The following is a 15104-nucleotide window of genomic DNA, read 5'->3' on the forward strand; positions in this document are numbered from 1 at the left end:
ATTACTGTGTGAATGGTTTTTTTATAATAATGAAACAATGAGTGTACTCAAATTGTCCTATGACGACAGTTGAAAACACTTACCTCCAGATTCTCCTCTTCTTATGACATTAACACAGTCGACATGCAAACAGAACTAGAGTCTGAAGTAGGCTGATGGACAAATAAAAAGTTGAAAGGATTTAAACTGTCAAGTGGGTGGGATAGTCAAACAATGTCTTCAACCTTAGGAGTGAAAGTAGAGATTTACAGTGAAAGAGATTTACCTTTCTAATTTCAAACCAGATTGATGAAAGACATTTTAAAGTTAGCAGTAGCATAATTCCCTCCGACAATGTTTTGTCCATAGGAATCATTTAAGAAATGATGACATCTGTTTACAAATCATATTTATATTAAAATAGACAAGAGTAACAAATAAATACCAATGATGAATAATTATAAAATTTGGGTCAATCGACATGCCTTTCCAAATTATTACATCTGGAATCAAGATGCTACTTAGAAGCACTTAATAATGATTGACTCTCCACTCTGCAAGATTCACAGTTGAGTCCTGGTTTTAAATTTCAACAAAAATAATTTGAAAACTTTGATCATGACATAAAACTCTTAGCACAGTTCTTCTTGACTATTTTTCTTGTCTTCTTGACTTCACAACTCACTAAAAAATTAGACATCACTCTGGTATGAGAAACAAAAGACAGGAGAGAGAAAGTGTAATAATGATAACAAAATATGCTTCTCTTAAAACTGACCTTGGGAATCAGTGGTGTGCAAAGAGATGTCTGGGTTTTTAAATTGACATACCATATTTACTCATGCTCCATTTTCTCCAAAACAACTGTCAAAATATAGGCTGTGTCCTCCATTTACAAGAGGACAAAAAATCCTCCTTTTCACTAGTTCCTCTCTCTTTTGCGATGCATCACTAGTAATTTTTATCAGCAATTAGATTATTTTGTAACTTTACAGGGTCTGTCCAAAAAATGAGTAAAAATAAGCACATTGTCTTTTCCAACTCAAAAGAAGCCATCCACAAAGAGTTTGTGACTTGGGGACAGATAGTGAACAACAAGTTTCATTAGGAAGTCCTTCAAAGGCTGTGGAAAAGAGTGCAATGCATCAGGAAGGGGATGTTTGCCAACTGGAGGCTGTACCATAACAACATCCCATCCCACACCATCTTTACCCAAGTACCTAGCCAAGCACAAGGTGGCAACCCTGCCCCAGCCACCCTACCACCCTGATATGACACCAACAGACTTGCTTTTGTTCCCTAGAATAAAAAGGAGCTAGAAAGGCAACCATTTTGGAACACCAGGTAACTGGGAAGCATAAAAAGGCCATGACTAGGTGTCTGAACAACCACAAAGCATACCATAATTGGCAGAGGTACTCGCATCATTGCATCAATGTAAAAGGGTGCCATTATGTAAAGGTTCTTTGATCTGCAATACATTTCCCCCTCAAATTCATTCTACTTACTTTGGGGAGCTTCATTGTATGCTTCACATTTTATGATTTACTCCCTCAAAATTTATAAAAGATCATAGGAAACGAGGATTTTCACTTCTGGCTAGGGACTTCAAAATACATAATCCATAAAAGTTTGGGATATTAAAAAAATTAACATTTCACCCAAACGTGCATTGAAAACGCACTGAATTTTGAATATATTCATTTATAACCTCCCTTGATAACAACCACCAACATTTTAATCCACAACTTTGCAAATCATTTTTATTCACAATGAGCTTGAAAAAACTGAAATTTCATTTCTTTATTTTTATTGATCATTCAGCTGTTTCTCTCATGAAATGTTGCATTATCATAACTCTTTTATGTTCCATGCATTACGATTAGTGAAATTTGCCCCTGAGAGTTTTCAATATTTGATTTTGATACAAAACTTCTTTGACATACAGATTTTTTAGACATTCTATCACCTTACTACCGTTAACACTCATTTGCCATCTCTATATTTTCAAGTGCCCACCCAAGGAGAAAAATTGCACCATCATTAAAAAAACTGCGGGAGATGCCCCAACAATAACTTTGACAGAGTCATCTGTTAATTTGCATTATGCCAAAATTTCAAAGGGTAAAAATCATTTGCATTGATGTGGATTCAAACCCTGATCACTCAATATCCAGCAGGGAGTTTTAGATTTTTAAGCTCCCTCTAACATGGAAATATCTGAGTTTATAAGGATGTCTGTAGGGGAACCTGTTTGAGGCACACCAATAAAATATGTAGCATATGAAGCATTCCTAAAACAGGATATTCTTTCATACATAAGAGGGGAGATCCAAAAGTAACAGGAATTGGACTGAGGTGGGGAGCGAGAGTGGGGGAAGCCTTTATTCAGCCGGTCGTATATCAGTCTCACGCAACCTGCATCAGTACGTGCAGCGCCGTCGCTGTGACTGAATCGTTCCATCCGTGAGAGCTGTTTCAGTGAAAAAACTTCTTTCATTTAGGCAAAAAACGTGATGGCGGATTATCAAGAGCAACGTGCTGCAGTGGAAATTTGTTTCCTGTTGGGGAAATCGGCCACCAAAACTATTGTAAGCTGCCCTAAGCAAAACCAGAGTCTACGAGTGGTTTACACATTTTAAAAATGGTGAAATGCCAATTGAAGACCAACCACATTCAGGCCACTCTTCAACATCAAGAACTGACAAAAACGTCAACAAAATCAATGCCCTCATTCGAGAAGATCATCGCAGAACCATTGATAAACTTTGTGAGATTTCTGGAGTGTCATGGAGTTCAATTCAGAGGATTCTAGAGCAGATCTTTGGCACACAGGCGACTGGTTCTTCCATCATGACAACTCACGGAGAGGGCTCATACCACCCTCTCCGTGATGCAGTTTTTGACAAAAAACGACATGACATCAATTATCCACCTCCCTACTCACGGGATTTAGCTCCCTGTGACTTCTTTTTGCTCCCCAGACTCAAAATGGACATGAAAGGAAAGCATTTTGATACTGTGGAGGTGGTAAAACAAAAATTGCTAAAGGCCTAAAGGTCATCGCGATAAATGAATTTCAGAAATGTTTCGAACAATGGAAGCATCGTTTGGAGAACAGCATTATGATCAATTAGGAATACTTTGAAGGTGAACAAATTCAATGTAAATATATCGAGAACTAAAGAATCTATAACAACATTCCTGTTATTTTTGGGTCCCCCCTCGTATAAGTGATTTAAGATAATATTACTATGGCAGTCCCCATATAAAGAGATTAATCAATGAAATGCAATCACACAGAATGAAGTAATTACCAAGAGTAGCACACATCCTTAGGAAAGAAAAATTTGGTTATCAAAACACTTTCGCACCAAATTAGTTTTCCTATTTCATTTACCCAAACAAGGATATTCAGCCAATCATAGGAGAATTGATGCATAGGTAAATTATTATTAATTGGTAGTTTATGATTTAAGGAAAGCTTTGGATGGACACAAACTTAACACACCTACATTAGTATATTGATGAGCATATCATTCCTTGCACGAGTAAATATGGTATACTTTTTGCTTAGTGTAGCTGACAATAATTTTTAAATTTCACACCACACCACTGAAAAATATCATGTTCACTGGGCATTATAACAATTAGAAATGTGCAAGACTTATTTCTTTGGGTTTTCAAGTTCCTGGTTAAGTTAACACGAGAAACAAGTCTCTAAATATTGGGAATTCTGAAATATACATGTACGTACAAGCTTTCAGGTGTACCATAGAAAATATGCATCACAAAACTGAGCCTTACATTATTGACCTCAAGAAGAATTTCTCTGCCCATAGCTGGTAACCTCAACTCTTTGTAGCTTCTTTATAACTGTGGTCACGTAAACCAAAAGGTAGGAATTTTGAATTATTTTAATTGGTATATTACTTAAACTAAGTAAAACATCATACAAGCAGGGACTGTAAGAATAAAAAAGTGATGCCTGTGGATTTTAAGAAAATAATTCAGATAAATAGAGGCTAGACAAAAAGAAATACATAAGATTTGAATGAAAAATGTGAGTTTCATGGGCTATAAAGGTAAAACAAATTTGGAGAGATAAGAAATGAATTCTCTGATCACATTCACCAAAACCAATAAGTATTTGAAAATGCAAAGAACTCAAATACTTGGCTTGCAAAATGCATCCAACCTGACTTACTTACAGGTTCCAAGTTGGCTAGTTTTTATGTGCCTTAATTTTTGTGTTTTGATGAACTTGTTATTAAAAATTACTGAACCACTGATGAGAGGAATCAGTATCAATATAAACCTTGAATTTCCATTGCGATATGCAATTTTCATTTGCATTTATCAATAGCAGATTGTATTTATGAATGTGATTACAGTATACCTTGTCCTTATGTCACATATCCACCACAAAAAATGGCAATCAACATTTCTTGGCTAACCTGATCTGGGTCTAAAACAATTATTCTTAACATCGATATAACCATAGCCATTGGATTTCACAAATAAAAGTAACTGAATCCCTAACACCTATTCAGTGGAACATGAATTAAGGAACATCCTGTGGCACCAAAATAATTACTCATTTTATCAAATTCTCCTTCAATAGGGTAAACGCAAGAAGAAATGCCATAGAATACATAATCTCTACTTCCTCTTGGAAAGTACAGTTATGTAACAATTCTCAGGCATTTCCCTTAAACAAAATTTATTCCAATTAATAATTGATGACACTGCAGAAAGTGACATGGAAATGTTGCCCATCAAATATCTAGATGAATATTCGATGTTATATTAATTGCAAAACAACATGCCATGGATATTGAAATAGTCAAGAATGTTATTTTAACAAATTTTAAAGAAAATAAAGTTTATTATAAGACAAAGTGGCTATCAATTTTTCATGACTTAACAATCCATGCATACTCTTGTAATAGCAAGCCTAAGGAATAAAGAGAGCTTCACAAAACAGTAGGGCGCAGCTTATGATGGGCTAACAATGAGATAAATTCAGTATTTTAAGTGCTCTGTGAAAAACAACTTCACAATTTGAAAAGAAGCACTTGTGGTGTACTTAAATTCTCACTGATTTAAATCTTGCCAAATCAGTTCCACTATTAACACTTTATAAAAAGAGTTCACTCGATTTACAGGAAGTTACAACAAACATGTCTTTCTACGCTAATCTTTTCATCTATCCAAAATTGAAGTTGCCTACCCATACCAACTAGATCATACAATTACTGGATTTTATGAGGACTTAAGCAGAGAGATCAGGGGCAGCCCACCAAAGACTGTCTCAAATCTCAGGGACAAGGTAATGTAAAAATGCATTAACTGTACCCTTAAATTTTCTAGGAAGGGATTGTTGATTGGCATAAAAATTATTAAAAAGCCCCAATATGAAGGAAGCCAACTAAAAACAGAACTGAGGATAATTTTGCACTATCCCAGGGCAAGACTACCCACATTTTGAAGAAAATGAAAACATGGGAACATTAACTGAGTGTGAATCAAAATCGTATTACCCTTATGAAGCATTGAGACAATGCAGGAATAATATATGCTTTACTCAGATTTTAACTTATACAATATCTTCGTTTTCATTTATAAATCAAATCCCTTATGCTTATGAGATGTTAAATCCATCATGCCACCATTTGGTCCTTTTACTTGCATTGAAACGGATGAAAACAGGAAACAAAATCCAATGAAATGTAACACGCAATCTATTATTTATAATTCAATATCAATATTAGCATGATGTGATAATAGTAGCTCGTGGAGAACCATTAAAATCATCACAGGAGGCACTATAAAAGTTCATTTTATTTAGAATATCCAGCCACTACTATCCCCATTTCAGTAAAATGTAACAGTTCATGCACCATAAACTACCTAAATGATGTTCTGAGAACATACTGCAAAAGTAAAAAAGTACGTTTTATAAAACTATTGATTTGTGGCTCAAAAAAAGCTCACCTGAGATCGGGTTTACATAAGCTGGGCTTATACAAGTTGGGAAGAGGGTTTGATTCCAATTCCATTACGCATAATGCATAGTACAACTTAATACAGTATGGTAAAGTATGTTCCTTTGGCTTGTTAACCACCATTCAGTTCTACAATTCAATTTGAGATAAAATCTTGAGGTGTATGATATGAACCACACCGTTATATTTCCAGGGAAATGTTTTAAGGTATGAAAATATGTTTGCTTTCATCCCACAATTCAAAGTTAAATGTTCCTCAAACAAAAACCCAAATAATCATGTCTTGCACACATCTAATAAAAATGCATTTCACCTTCTGAAGCACCTTATGAAAAACCATATTTAAAAATCATGTTAAATGCATAAATTAAAAATCCATAAGTTCAAATGGGCGTTGACTATAAACAACCAGATTTGAAAAAAGGTCACACATGAGGTCAAACCCATTTTCAACAATTAAATAAAACCATTAACTTCGCCAGAGAGGCATAACAATGTAGCATTATACGCATGCTCATATAAAATCAAAGAACCAAGTCGGCCGAAATAAAGAGGTGTGCCATGAATTCACTACATTTACACAGAAAACAACTAATCCAAAAGTAAAATATTTAGTCCATTCTGTACTGAACTGATAGCTTAAGTATAATTTATGAGCTCATATTCTGAAGACCAAAGTTCAAAAAATATGCCAAGATTTCCTCACATACAAAATATATAATATAATGACAGGATGTGTTGTGTCAACTTATTAAAGTGAATGGAATGATTTCACTTAAGTCTGTCCACAGCTTTTGACTGAAGCCAGCTGCCTCCCAAGTATGCAGCGATAGCTGTCCCACAGATGAAACAAAAATTTTCCCCCCCCAAATTGTCTTGCATCCCTTGCACGACTGGCCTCTACAAGGGAAGGCTCATTTGACCACTAGCAAGATGCACAATGCATTCGAGCTCGACGAGTCCAAACAGCATCATTTGCAAAAACTCACACAACATACTTTTGCAACAGCCACAAGTTCGCAGTGACCTCATTACTCTTGCTCCTCTTCAACATCCTCATCCGTAGTGAATTCGGACGGATCGCTACCCTCTCCCTCCATCTCTTCTTCCTCTTCAGACATGTCCCATTGCGGATGCTCTGTGGGTACCTCTGGGGCTTCCTTCACATCCAACTGCAATGAAATCAACAACCTAAATGAATAATATCTACTCATCTACATTAAATTCTCAAAACTAATAAACATTTCCAGCATACGAGGCCGGTAAATTAAGTAATGGGACTGGCAACGTAGCGTTCTCGCAATACTGGAGGCACTGGGCTTGGAGGGGCGGCTGGAGAACACATGTGATCCGCCATCAATATGGGTTTGAACTCGCTCGAGTTATTTGGTTGCCCGTAGCGATTTTTTTGTGAAAGTTTTTTCTATTGTGTTCTAAAAATGAATGACATCAATTTCAAGCAACGGTGTGCTATCAGGTTTTGCTTCAGACTTGGGTACAGTGGAAACAAGGAAACTCTTGCTAAACTTCAGCAGGCCAACGAAGATAGTGTTTTGTCGAGAGCCCAAGGTTTTTCAGTGGTTAAAGGTATTTTCAGAAAGAAGAGAGTTGATTGAAGATGAACCACGAAGCAGAAGACCTTCATCTTTAAGAACCGAAGAAAGTATCGACAGAATCTGGGATCTTGTGGGTTCAAGATAATCTGTTGACAGAATGACCGGGGAATAGTTGAATTTGACTCACTCCACTGTTCATTCATTTTGACCAATGAATTGGGGATGGGAAAAATCTGAGCAAAAACCTTTCGCAAGACCAAAAGGACCAGTGGTTTTTGGCCAGTAGAAACATTCCCTTGGCTCCTCAGCCTCCTTATTCGCCTGACTTGAGTCCTTGCGACTTTTTTCTCTTCCTGAAGTTGAAAAACACCTTAAGGGAACTCAATTTGGGACGGATGAAAACATTCAAGCGGCTGTAACCTACCAGCTGAAGGCTATTCCAGTATCGGAGTTCCAGCACTGCTATGGAGTGAAAGAACTGTCTGCAGCACTGTGTGGCTTCAGAAGGAAGTTATTTTGAGGGTGACAATATAAAATTGTAATTCTATTTGAATGAACAAATTTAAAAAAAGCCTGAAATGCAGGATATGACAGGAACAAAATCTGTGCTATTATCCAGAGAAAGAAAGAGAGAATTCTTTTACTATAGCTGCTCTTCCAACAAGAGGGGCATCCCCTTTCTTGGGGTATGGTGCATGCATGCTCAAAAGTTGTTTTAAGGGCTAAACATTATTGAATAGGAATCAAAACTTTTACAAATCTATATTTTTACACATTTCCTGGAGAATTCAAGAAAAGTGAAATAATATAAGTTAATTTTGATGAAAATTATTTACCCCTAAACATATTCTCCACTGATTAGAGAAAAGAGGCATACAGTTAAACAATAAATGAGCATAGAATAATGGGTATACTTGCTTTATTTAGTCCCACCATTATCCATGCTACTTTGTTATGAAGTTTTAAACCCGCCCAATGTTACCAAACCCTTAATCCCTCCTTAATTTTTAAAGTTTCTATGAATACTATATACATTAGGTGGTATGAAAGCTACATAATACAAGGAAAGGCCCAGAGGTGCCCGGCCTAACTTAGAGATGGCGATAGTTGTTTGAAAAATATCAGTTTTATTAGAAAGTATCCTATCGATAAAGCAGATGTTTCAAGTTTGAAATTGCCATGTTGTTTAGTATTTGTTTGGCAGCCATCAATAGCGAACGTTTTCAGTGAATTTGTGAAAATGCAGAAAATTGCTCATCTTTATGTGATACAATACTTTTATTTGAAAGGCCTCAGCCCAACCAACATAAAAGTTAAACAGGATTCTTCTCTGGATGAGTCTACTCCTTCGTTTATAACAGTAAAATATTGGGTGGCTGAGTTTAAAAGAGGCCATACGAGCTATCAAGACGAGCATCGCATTGGTCGACCAAATGAGGTGACGACTCCAGAAACGGTGAAGAAAATCCACAAAGTGATACTGGATGATTGTTGACTAAAAGTGCACCAGCTAGCTGACAGTCGGCATTTCAAAAAGTGCGGTATATCACACATTAACTGAAAATTTGGACATGAAAAAGCTGTGCGCAAGATATGTGCCATGCTTGCTCACACTCAATCAAAACCAGTGTCGTGAAAATGTTTCAATTGAGTGTTTAGCAAAGTTTCACAGTAACAAAGCAGAATTTTTGCGCAGTTTTATAACCATGGATGAAACATGGGTCCATTACTTCACACCCGAGAATAAAGAACAATCAAAACAATGGATTCAACATGGAAAACCAGCTCCAAAGAAGGTGAAGACCGTATCATCTGCAGGCAAGGTCATGGCGTCAGTTTTTTGGGATGCACGAGGGATAATTTTCATTGACTATCTTGAAATAGGAAAAACTATCAACGGTGAGTATTAAGTGAACTTATTACAATGTTTGAGCAAAGAAACCAAGCTAAAGCAGCCGCATTTGGCTAAGAAGAAAGTGTTGTTTCATCAAGACAATGAACCAGCTCACAAATCTGTTATTGCAATGGCCAACACTCATGAATTTTAAGTTTATTTGCTACGTCATGCACCCTATTTGCCAGATTTACCTCCCTCATTATTTTCTGTTTGCAAACTTGAAAAAATGGGTCGCTGGTCAAAGATTTTCCAACTGTGAAGAAGTGATGTCGGAAATTAATGGCTATTTTGAGGAGCTAGGAAGTTCTAATCGTAAAAAGGGTATCGAACTTATTGAACATCAGCGGAAAAAGTCGTAAAGCTGAAAGGAGATTATGTTGAAAAATTAATAAATTTTTTTCCAAAATTTTTGTGTGTTCTTCATTAGGTCGTGTACTTCTGGGATTACCCTCATACAAGGAGGTTTATTTTTTTATCATATCAGACATTCTAGCCATCTAAATAAATAGAATAAATACAAAAAATTAAAAATCCTTCACATACCTTAATATCATGACTCTGATCAAAACCAAAATATGAATCTGATCGAAGCCAAACAGTAAAGGTATAAACACCAGGCCACCGAGGAGCGGTGAATTTTAACTGAACTTCTTCATGATCAACAAGGGCAGTAATGTGACAAGGAGCTGTGAGCAGAGTGCGTGATTTCCGATCACATATGTAAACCCACCAATACTCTTGCTTATCCTAGAAAAAAAACAGGGCAATCAGTTTAAAAGATTCAATTGACTTTATATTGAATCAAAGTTAAAATAATACAAAAAAATTGTCAGCATACACACTAAATTGCCATTTAATTCCAATTTTATGGAACTCCACGACAATTAAAAGATGAGTAAAAGAAATAAGATATTTTAAATGGTTAAAATGAACATCTTGTCTTCACAATTACTGACATCAGGTCATTAGTTCAGAACTGACATTCAGTTTCTACATCAACAAAAAAATGTACATGCTTACTCATCAAAAGAGAGGAGTAAATGGGCAGTTAAATTCACTACAGCATATATACTTACGTCTGCAAAAAATGGGCAGTGTACACTATGAGACTTCTTACTCCTTCCCTCTAATACTTTCTCCCTTTTGGCTAGCCTTGACTGAAACTTCTCCCACTCAGTGTCTTCATCATCTATGGAAGAATTTCTTCCCTATAATAGAATTAAAAATTTATTAAATCAGACCACAGAAACCATACCTGGAGAGAATTGCAGTTCACTAAATTCAATAGTTTGAAGGAGCATTACGGGATTCTTGCAGTATCCATTTAAATATAACACTTAAAACATAGCTTTTCTTATTTATGAGTTTACTAAATAATTTACTAAATTAATTAACAAAAAAAAGAAAATCCCTGTTTAATTACAACATCAATATGCCAGCTTTAGATTACCTTAATTCTCTATAATAAACTCACAATTGTAAAGTTTCTAATATATTTGAAGTAGTGTAGTTAGCACTTACTTAAAATGCCAAACCCTATCGAATATGATGTCTCTTTACCCAGTAGTGCATTATTTTGGTTAACTAAAAATAATATCACCATCGCATCAACCCTTTCCTGTATTAGATTTGTAGCATAAAACTGCACATTCTATTTGCTTTCATAGAAAAGCAAAACATAAAAAAATGCACTAAAAATGGAAAAGTGAATAATTTATAGCAATAATGAGCATTAGTACAAAGAATCAAAATTGCACATTTGTTCTAGCTAATTATACCTTCTTCTCATCCTCGGATTCAGACCTTTCCCCTTCGTCTTCTGAACATTCACTGTCATCTACAGCTTCAGCTTTTTCAGGCTTCTCAGCCTTCTTTGGTTCCTAAATAAAAAATTGCACACTGATATAAGAATATCCACTTAGGGCATGAATATGAATCAAGCAAAAATATCAATTTCCATTAATCAAATACTTTTCCAATTAGGTAACCAGGGTAAATCACAAAACAACGTTTAGTGACCTACAATATTGTGGCATAAGTTTACTAATTTAAATTATTTGCTTAATTTAATTTTAAGTAACTTAATCAACATCCATTAATGTTCCAGAAATATTTTACCAAGCCTTTGCCACTCGTAAAATACCAAATACATTGAACACATGAAACTTGTAAAATTGAAGTCTAGATTTCAGATTAACAATACCATAGCCACATACAAAAAGCCATACCTACAACAGTTCTGACATGAAGAAAGGTTTTCTTCACAGATTCCAATAAAAATATTTAATGATCTATGGTAAATTTTTGTTAAGGTTCTTAAATTTCTCTTTTTTATTTACAAGGCAAACATATCCAAGAATTACACTACGTATAATATAGTGAGGTGATAGTAACCTAGAATTAGGTGTATTAATAGAAGTCATCAGAATCGGACAATAAACATGGAATTCCACAAATGGGAATAGAAAATAGAGGGGGAAAACATAAAAGAATTCTTGGGTTGGTTAAGTAGGTTGAAAACATTCTTGACTTTAGTAATCAATATAAGACATTCAAGCCACAGCAGGTTTTTGGTAGTTCTCCGCTAACAGGTTTTTCACATTTAAACATACTATATCTGTTATCTACAAGTAAAATTTGCCATGGCACTTAAAGCATTAAGTTTGTAAGTTTTAAACTGTAGTTTTCAGGTTTGTCATTTAAATATCAGGTTTGGAGTGATAAAGAAAGAGGAAAAGATAGAAAAAATTTTCTACCAGATAACAAACACAGAGTGTGTGTTATGAGAGAATCTCATATGGTCATGTCTGGCTGATAGAAATTCAATTAAGAATAATCTCAGACTTGAAAAATTATTTGATTTAATTTACTAGTAAATAATCATTAAACATTTATTCATAACTTGATTTGTTGCAAAAAAAAGGAACTTTCTCCATACTCATCCCAAAAAAAATGTTCTATGATTGTGCTAAAAAATATTAAGGACTATATATGTGAGCTAATGTGTTACCTCTTTGACTACACCTTCTTCGGTACCTTTCTTGGGGGGAGGCAGAGGTTTTGAGGGTTGGGAGGCAGGCTTCTTGGTGCCAGAAGGGCCTTTCTTACCCCCCTTTTTCCCTTTCTTCTGCTGCTTCTGCCAAACAGGCCTTTTAGAAGCCTAAAAACAGACATAGATACAAAAACAATAATATCATTAAAACATGCCTAAGACATGAAAAGCATGCTTTCTTCAAGTTATGTACCATATGAAGGCAAGACTTGGAGATACAGGAAGGCCAAAAGGAGGTCACATATCTTACATTTATCACCAACAAATAAAGAAAAGAAGGGTTTTTCTCTGGATTCAGCACAAAATATCAATAAAAATTTTCTAGTTCACCGTTAGAATGAGAGTATGAGGTAGTTTAGCAGATAGAGCTTTGGGTTACAGACCTGAGGGCCTGGGTTCGATTCTGGGTAATTCTCAGGGTACCCTCAAGCTTTGCCCATGCTGTGATTTTTTAGGGACTAGATTTTCCATAGGAAACCACAGGCAACACAGGTAAAGGAACTGACACCCCTCATACCCTCTTAAGACAATGTTTACATACCATTGGTCTCAGTAAAAGTTAGGCTCTATCCTCCAAACCAATCTCAGAGTTGATTACTGTGGTGGTGATTATAATGAACATATTCAGAGTGTATGTTTTGCTCTGACAGCTGATTCAATTTTAAGATAGCAAATTTGATCAGCAATTATTGAAAATATTTTGTGGTGGTGTATTTAGCTGAGAAAATTAAAAGTACAATCAATGATTTATCCAAAAATGACAAAAATTCATAAAAAATGGAATTGTTTCACCAATAATTTGCACATAACCCTCATTTTTAATTTTAAAAGAAAATTTTCATCAAAAAGTACATTCATTTAAGGAATTCTGGTATTTATTTCCAGTGTTAAATGGAATAAAAAATTGGAATTTTATCATACATAGAATAGACAATGATATTATTACTTGGAAACAATCAAAATCTAGTGAACCTTTTCAAACTTACCTATACAAATAGATACTCACTTTTGTAAATAGTAAGTATCAATTTTGTAAATAATAAGTAACATGGGTATGAAATAATAAACTGTTTTAAATCACAAATGCTTAGCCAAAAATTTTTAAGATTTTACAAACTACTACATTTGAAATCACTAATGTGGCCCACAACACAAAAGGATAGAGCAAGAATCTCTAAAATTATTTAAAAAAGTTTAGATTTGAAGTTGTGCTTGCTAAAATGAGTAAAACACATGGTGTATAAATAACACCTGGAGAGAGCTTTGGAGGAAATGTAAGCCCCTGGGAAATTTACAACTCACAGTATCTAAAAGTTCGTACAAAAGATTCAGAGTTAATCTTTAAGCCTTTCTCAAGAAAGGTTTAAAGATTGAAGCACAATTAACACAAAGCACACTACAAAAATCAACCTTAAATGAAGTGGACTCTGATCAGGATGCTCTCTGATATCACGTCTATTTCTCCAGGTCTCCAGTTAGAAGAGAAGACAACCATCAATTATTTGTCAAGAAGCCAGGAAGTTGCCCATCCTCACCCAAAAATATTTCTATCCACCTCTTTCATTTTTTATTATTCCCTTTCTCATCAAAATTCCTATTATGCTATTTCCCAGAACAGAGCATCTTCTGACTGAGCTTCACAGCCTTGTGATAGAACACTGGTTAGTATATTCCAAATTCTATGCCATTTAAAAAATATCCTAACAAGAGTCCACTGAATATCAAGAATACAGTATGTACCTGCTGTTGGTCTTCCTTCTTTTCACCTTCAACACCCTCTCCTTCCTCCTCAGCTGGCACTTCCTCTGTATTTTCAGTCCCTGATGAAATAATCTTCTTATCAAAGAGCTCACCCATGTTCCTCCTCACTAGGGAAACTGTCACTGTCACTATGGCTCCCGCTGTGTAGACCGTTGGAGCTTCATCATCAATTACTGTGGATTATTTAACATATAATTTTCTTCAATCACATATGATCACAAGATGAACTACATAGCAATGAGGGCACTTACAAAAAGGCTTGAAAAATGTTTTTACGAGATGATCAAATATTCTAAAGACAAACAAATTTACCTTCTGATCTCACTTGGAAGTCAACAAGAGGCATTCTTCCCACAACTTTCAGTACATTTTCATACTGTTCATCAGACAAGAACCTAAGGCATGCTCTACGATCATCGGCTTTCATCTGAGCAAACTGCTGTATGCTCTTTATGTGTCTCTGAAAGAAAAGAATATTAAAAGATTATCCGAGAGATATTAACTCAGGGGCCTGGCTTCTAGCCAATTGCTTCTCTCATGTACTTTTTTTGTAAGTTTTGAATTGGAGTTTATGGAAGTTTTTTTGAATTTTCACTGCCCTCTTACATGCATTCAAAAGTGATAATTGCCTTAATTTAAAAATTTCTGCGACTGATGTCTGCTGGGCTGAGAATCTACGATCCACTAATGAAAATTTAGATCAGGTTACTACAAGAGCCATTCTATTCTAATAATGCATCATAATGATGCAGAGGTGTTCCGTAGAATGCAGGCCAAAATTATTATGTAATTACATCAGAAAATTCAAACACTGGCATTTGAACATCTAAATTGTTAACAATAATAAGCCA

At 35.2% G+C, this 15104-nt stretch overlaps 1 protein-coding gene across 1 annotated transcript in view; it reads right to left on the reverse strand.

Moving 5' to 3' along the window:
• Nucleotides 1-373: 373 nt before the first annotated feature.
• Sec63 (translocation protein Sec63) overlaps nt 374-15104 on the reverse strand; it is a 31543-nt gene continuing 16812 nt past the window's right edge. The window contains exons 10-16 of the mRNA XM_071599553.1: nt 14566-14713; nt 14233-14426; nt 12451-12600; nt 11219-11320; nt 10517-10648; nt 9984-10187; nt 374-7159 (exon numbers count right to left, since the gene is read on the reverse strand). Of these exons, the coding sequence (XP_071455654.1) occupies nt 7019-7159; nt 9984-10187; nt 10517-10648; nt 11219-11320; nt 12451-12600; nt 14233-14426; nt 14566-14713 (1071 nt within the window). The 3' untranslated portion in view covers nt 374-7018. The remainder of the gene's footprint in view (nt 7160-9983; nt 10188-10516; nt 10649-11218; nt 11321-12450; nt 12601-14232; nt 14427-14565; nt 14714-15104) is intronic.

This window comes from Hetaerina americana, unplaced genomic scaffold (genome assembly GCF_022747635.1).
Source record: "Hetaerina americana unplaced genomic scaffold, ioHetAmer1.1.p SCAF_11, whole genome shotgun sequence".
In the NCBI taxonomy this organism is placed as follows: Eukaryota; Metazoa; Arthropoda; class Insecta; order Odonata; family Calopterygidae; genus Hetaerina; species Hetaerina americana.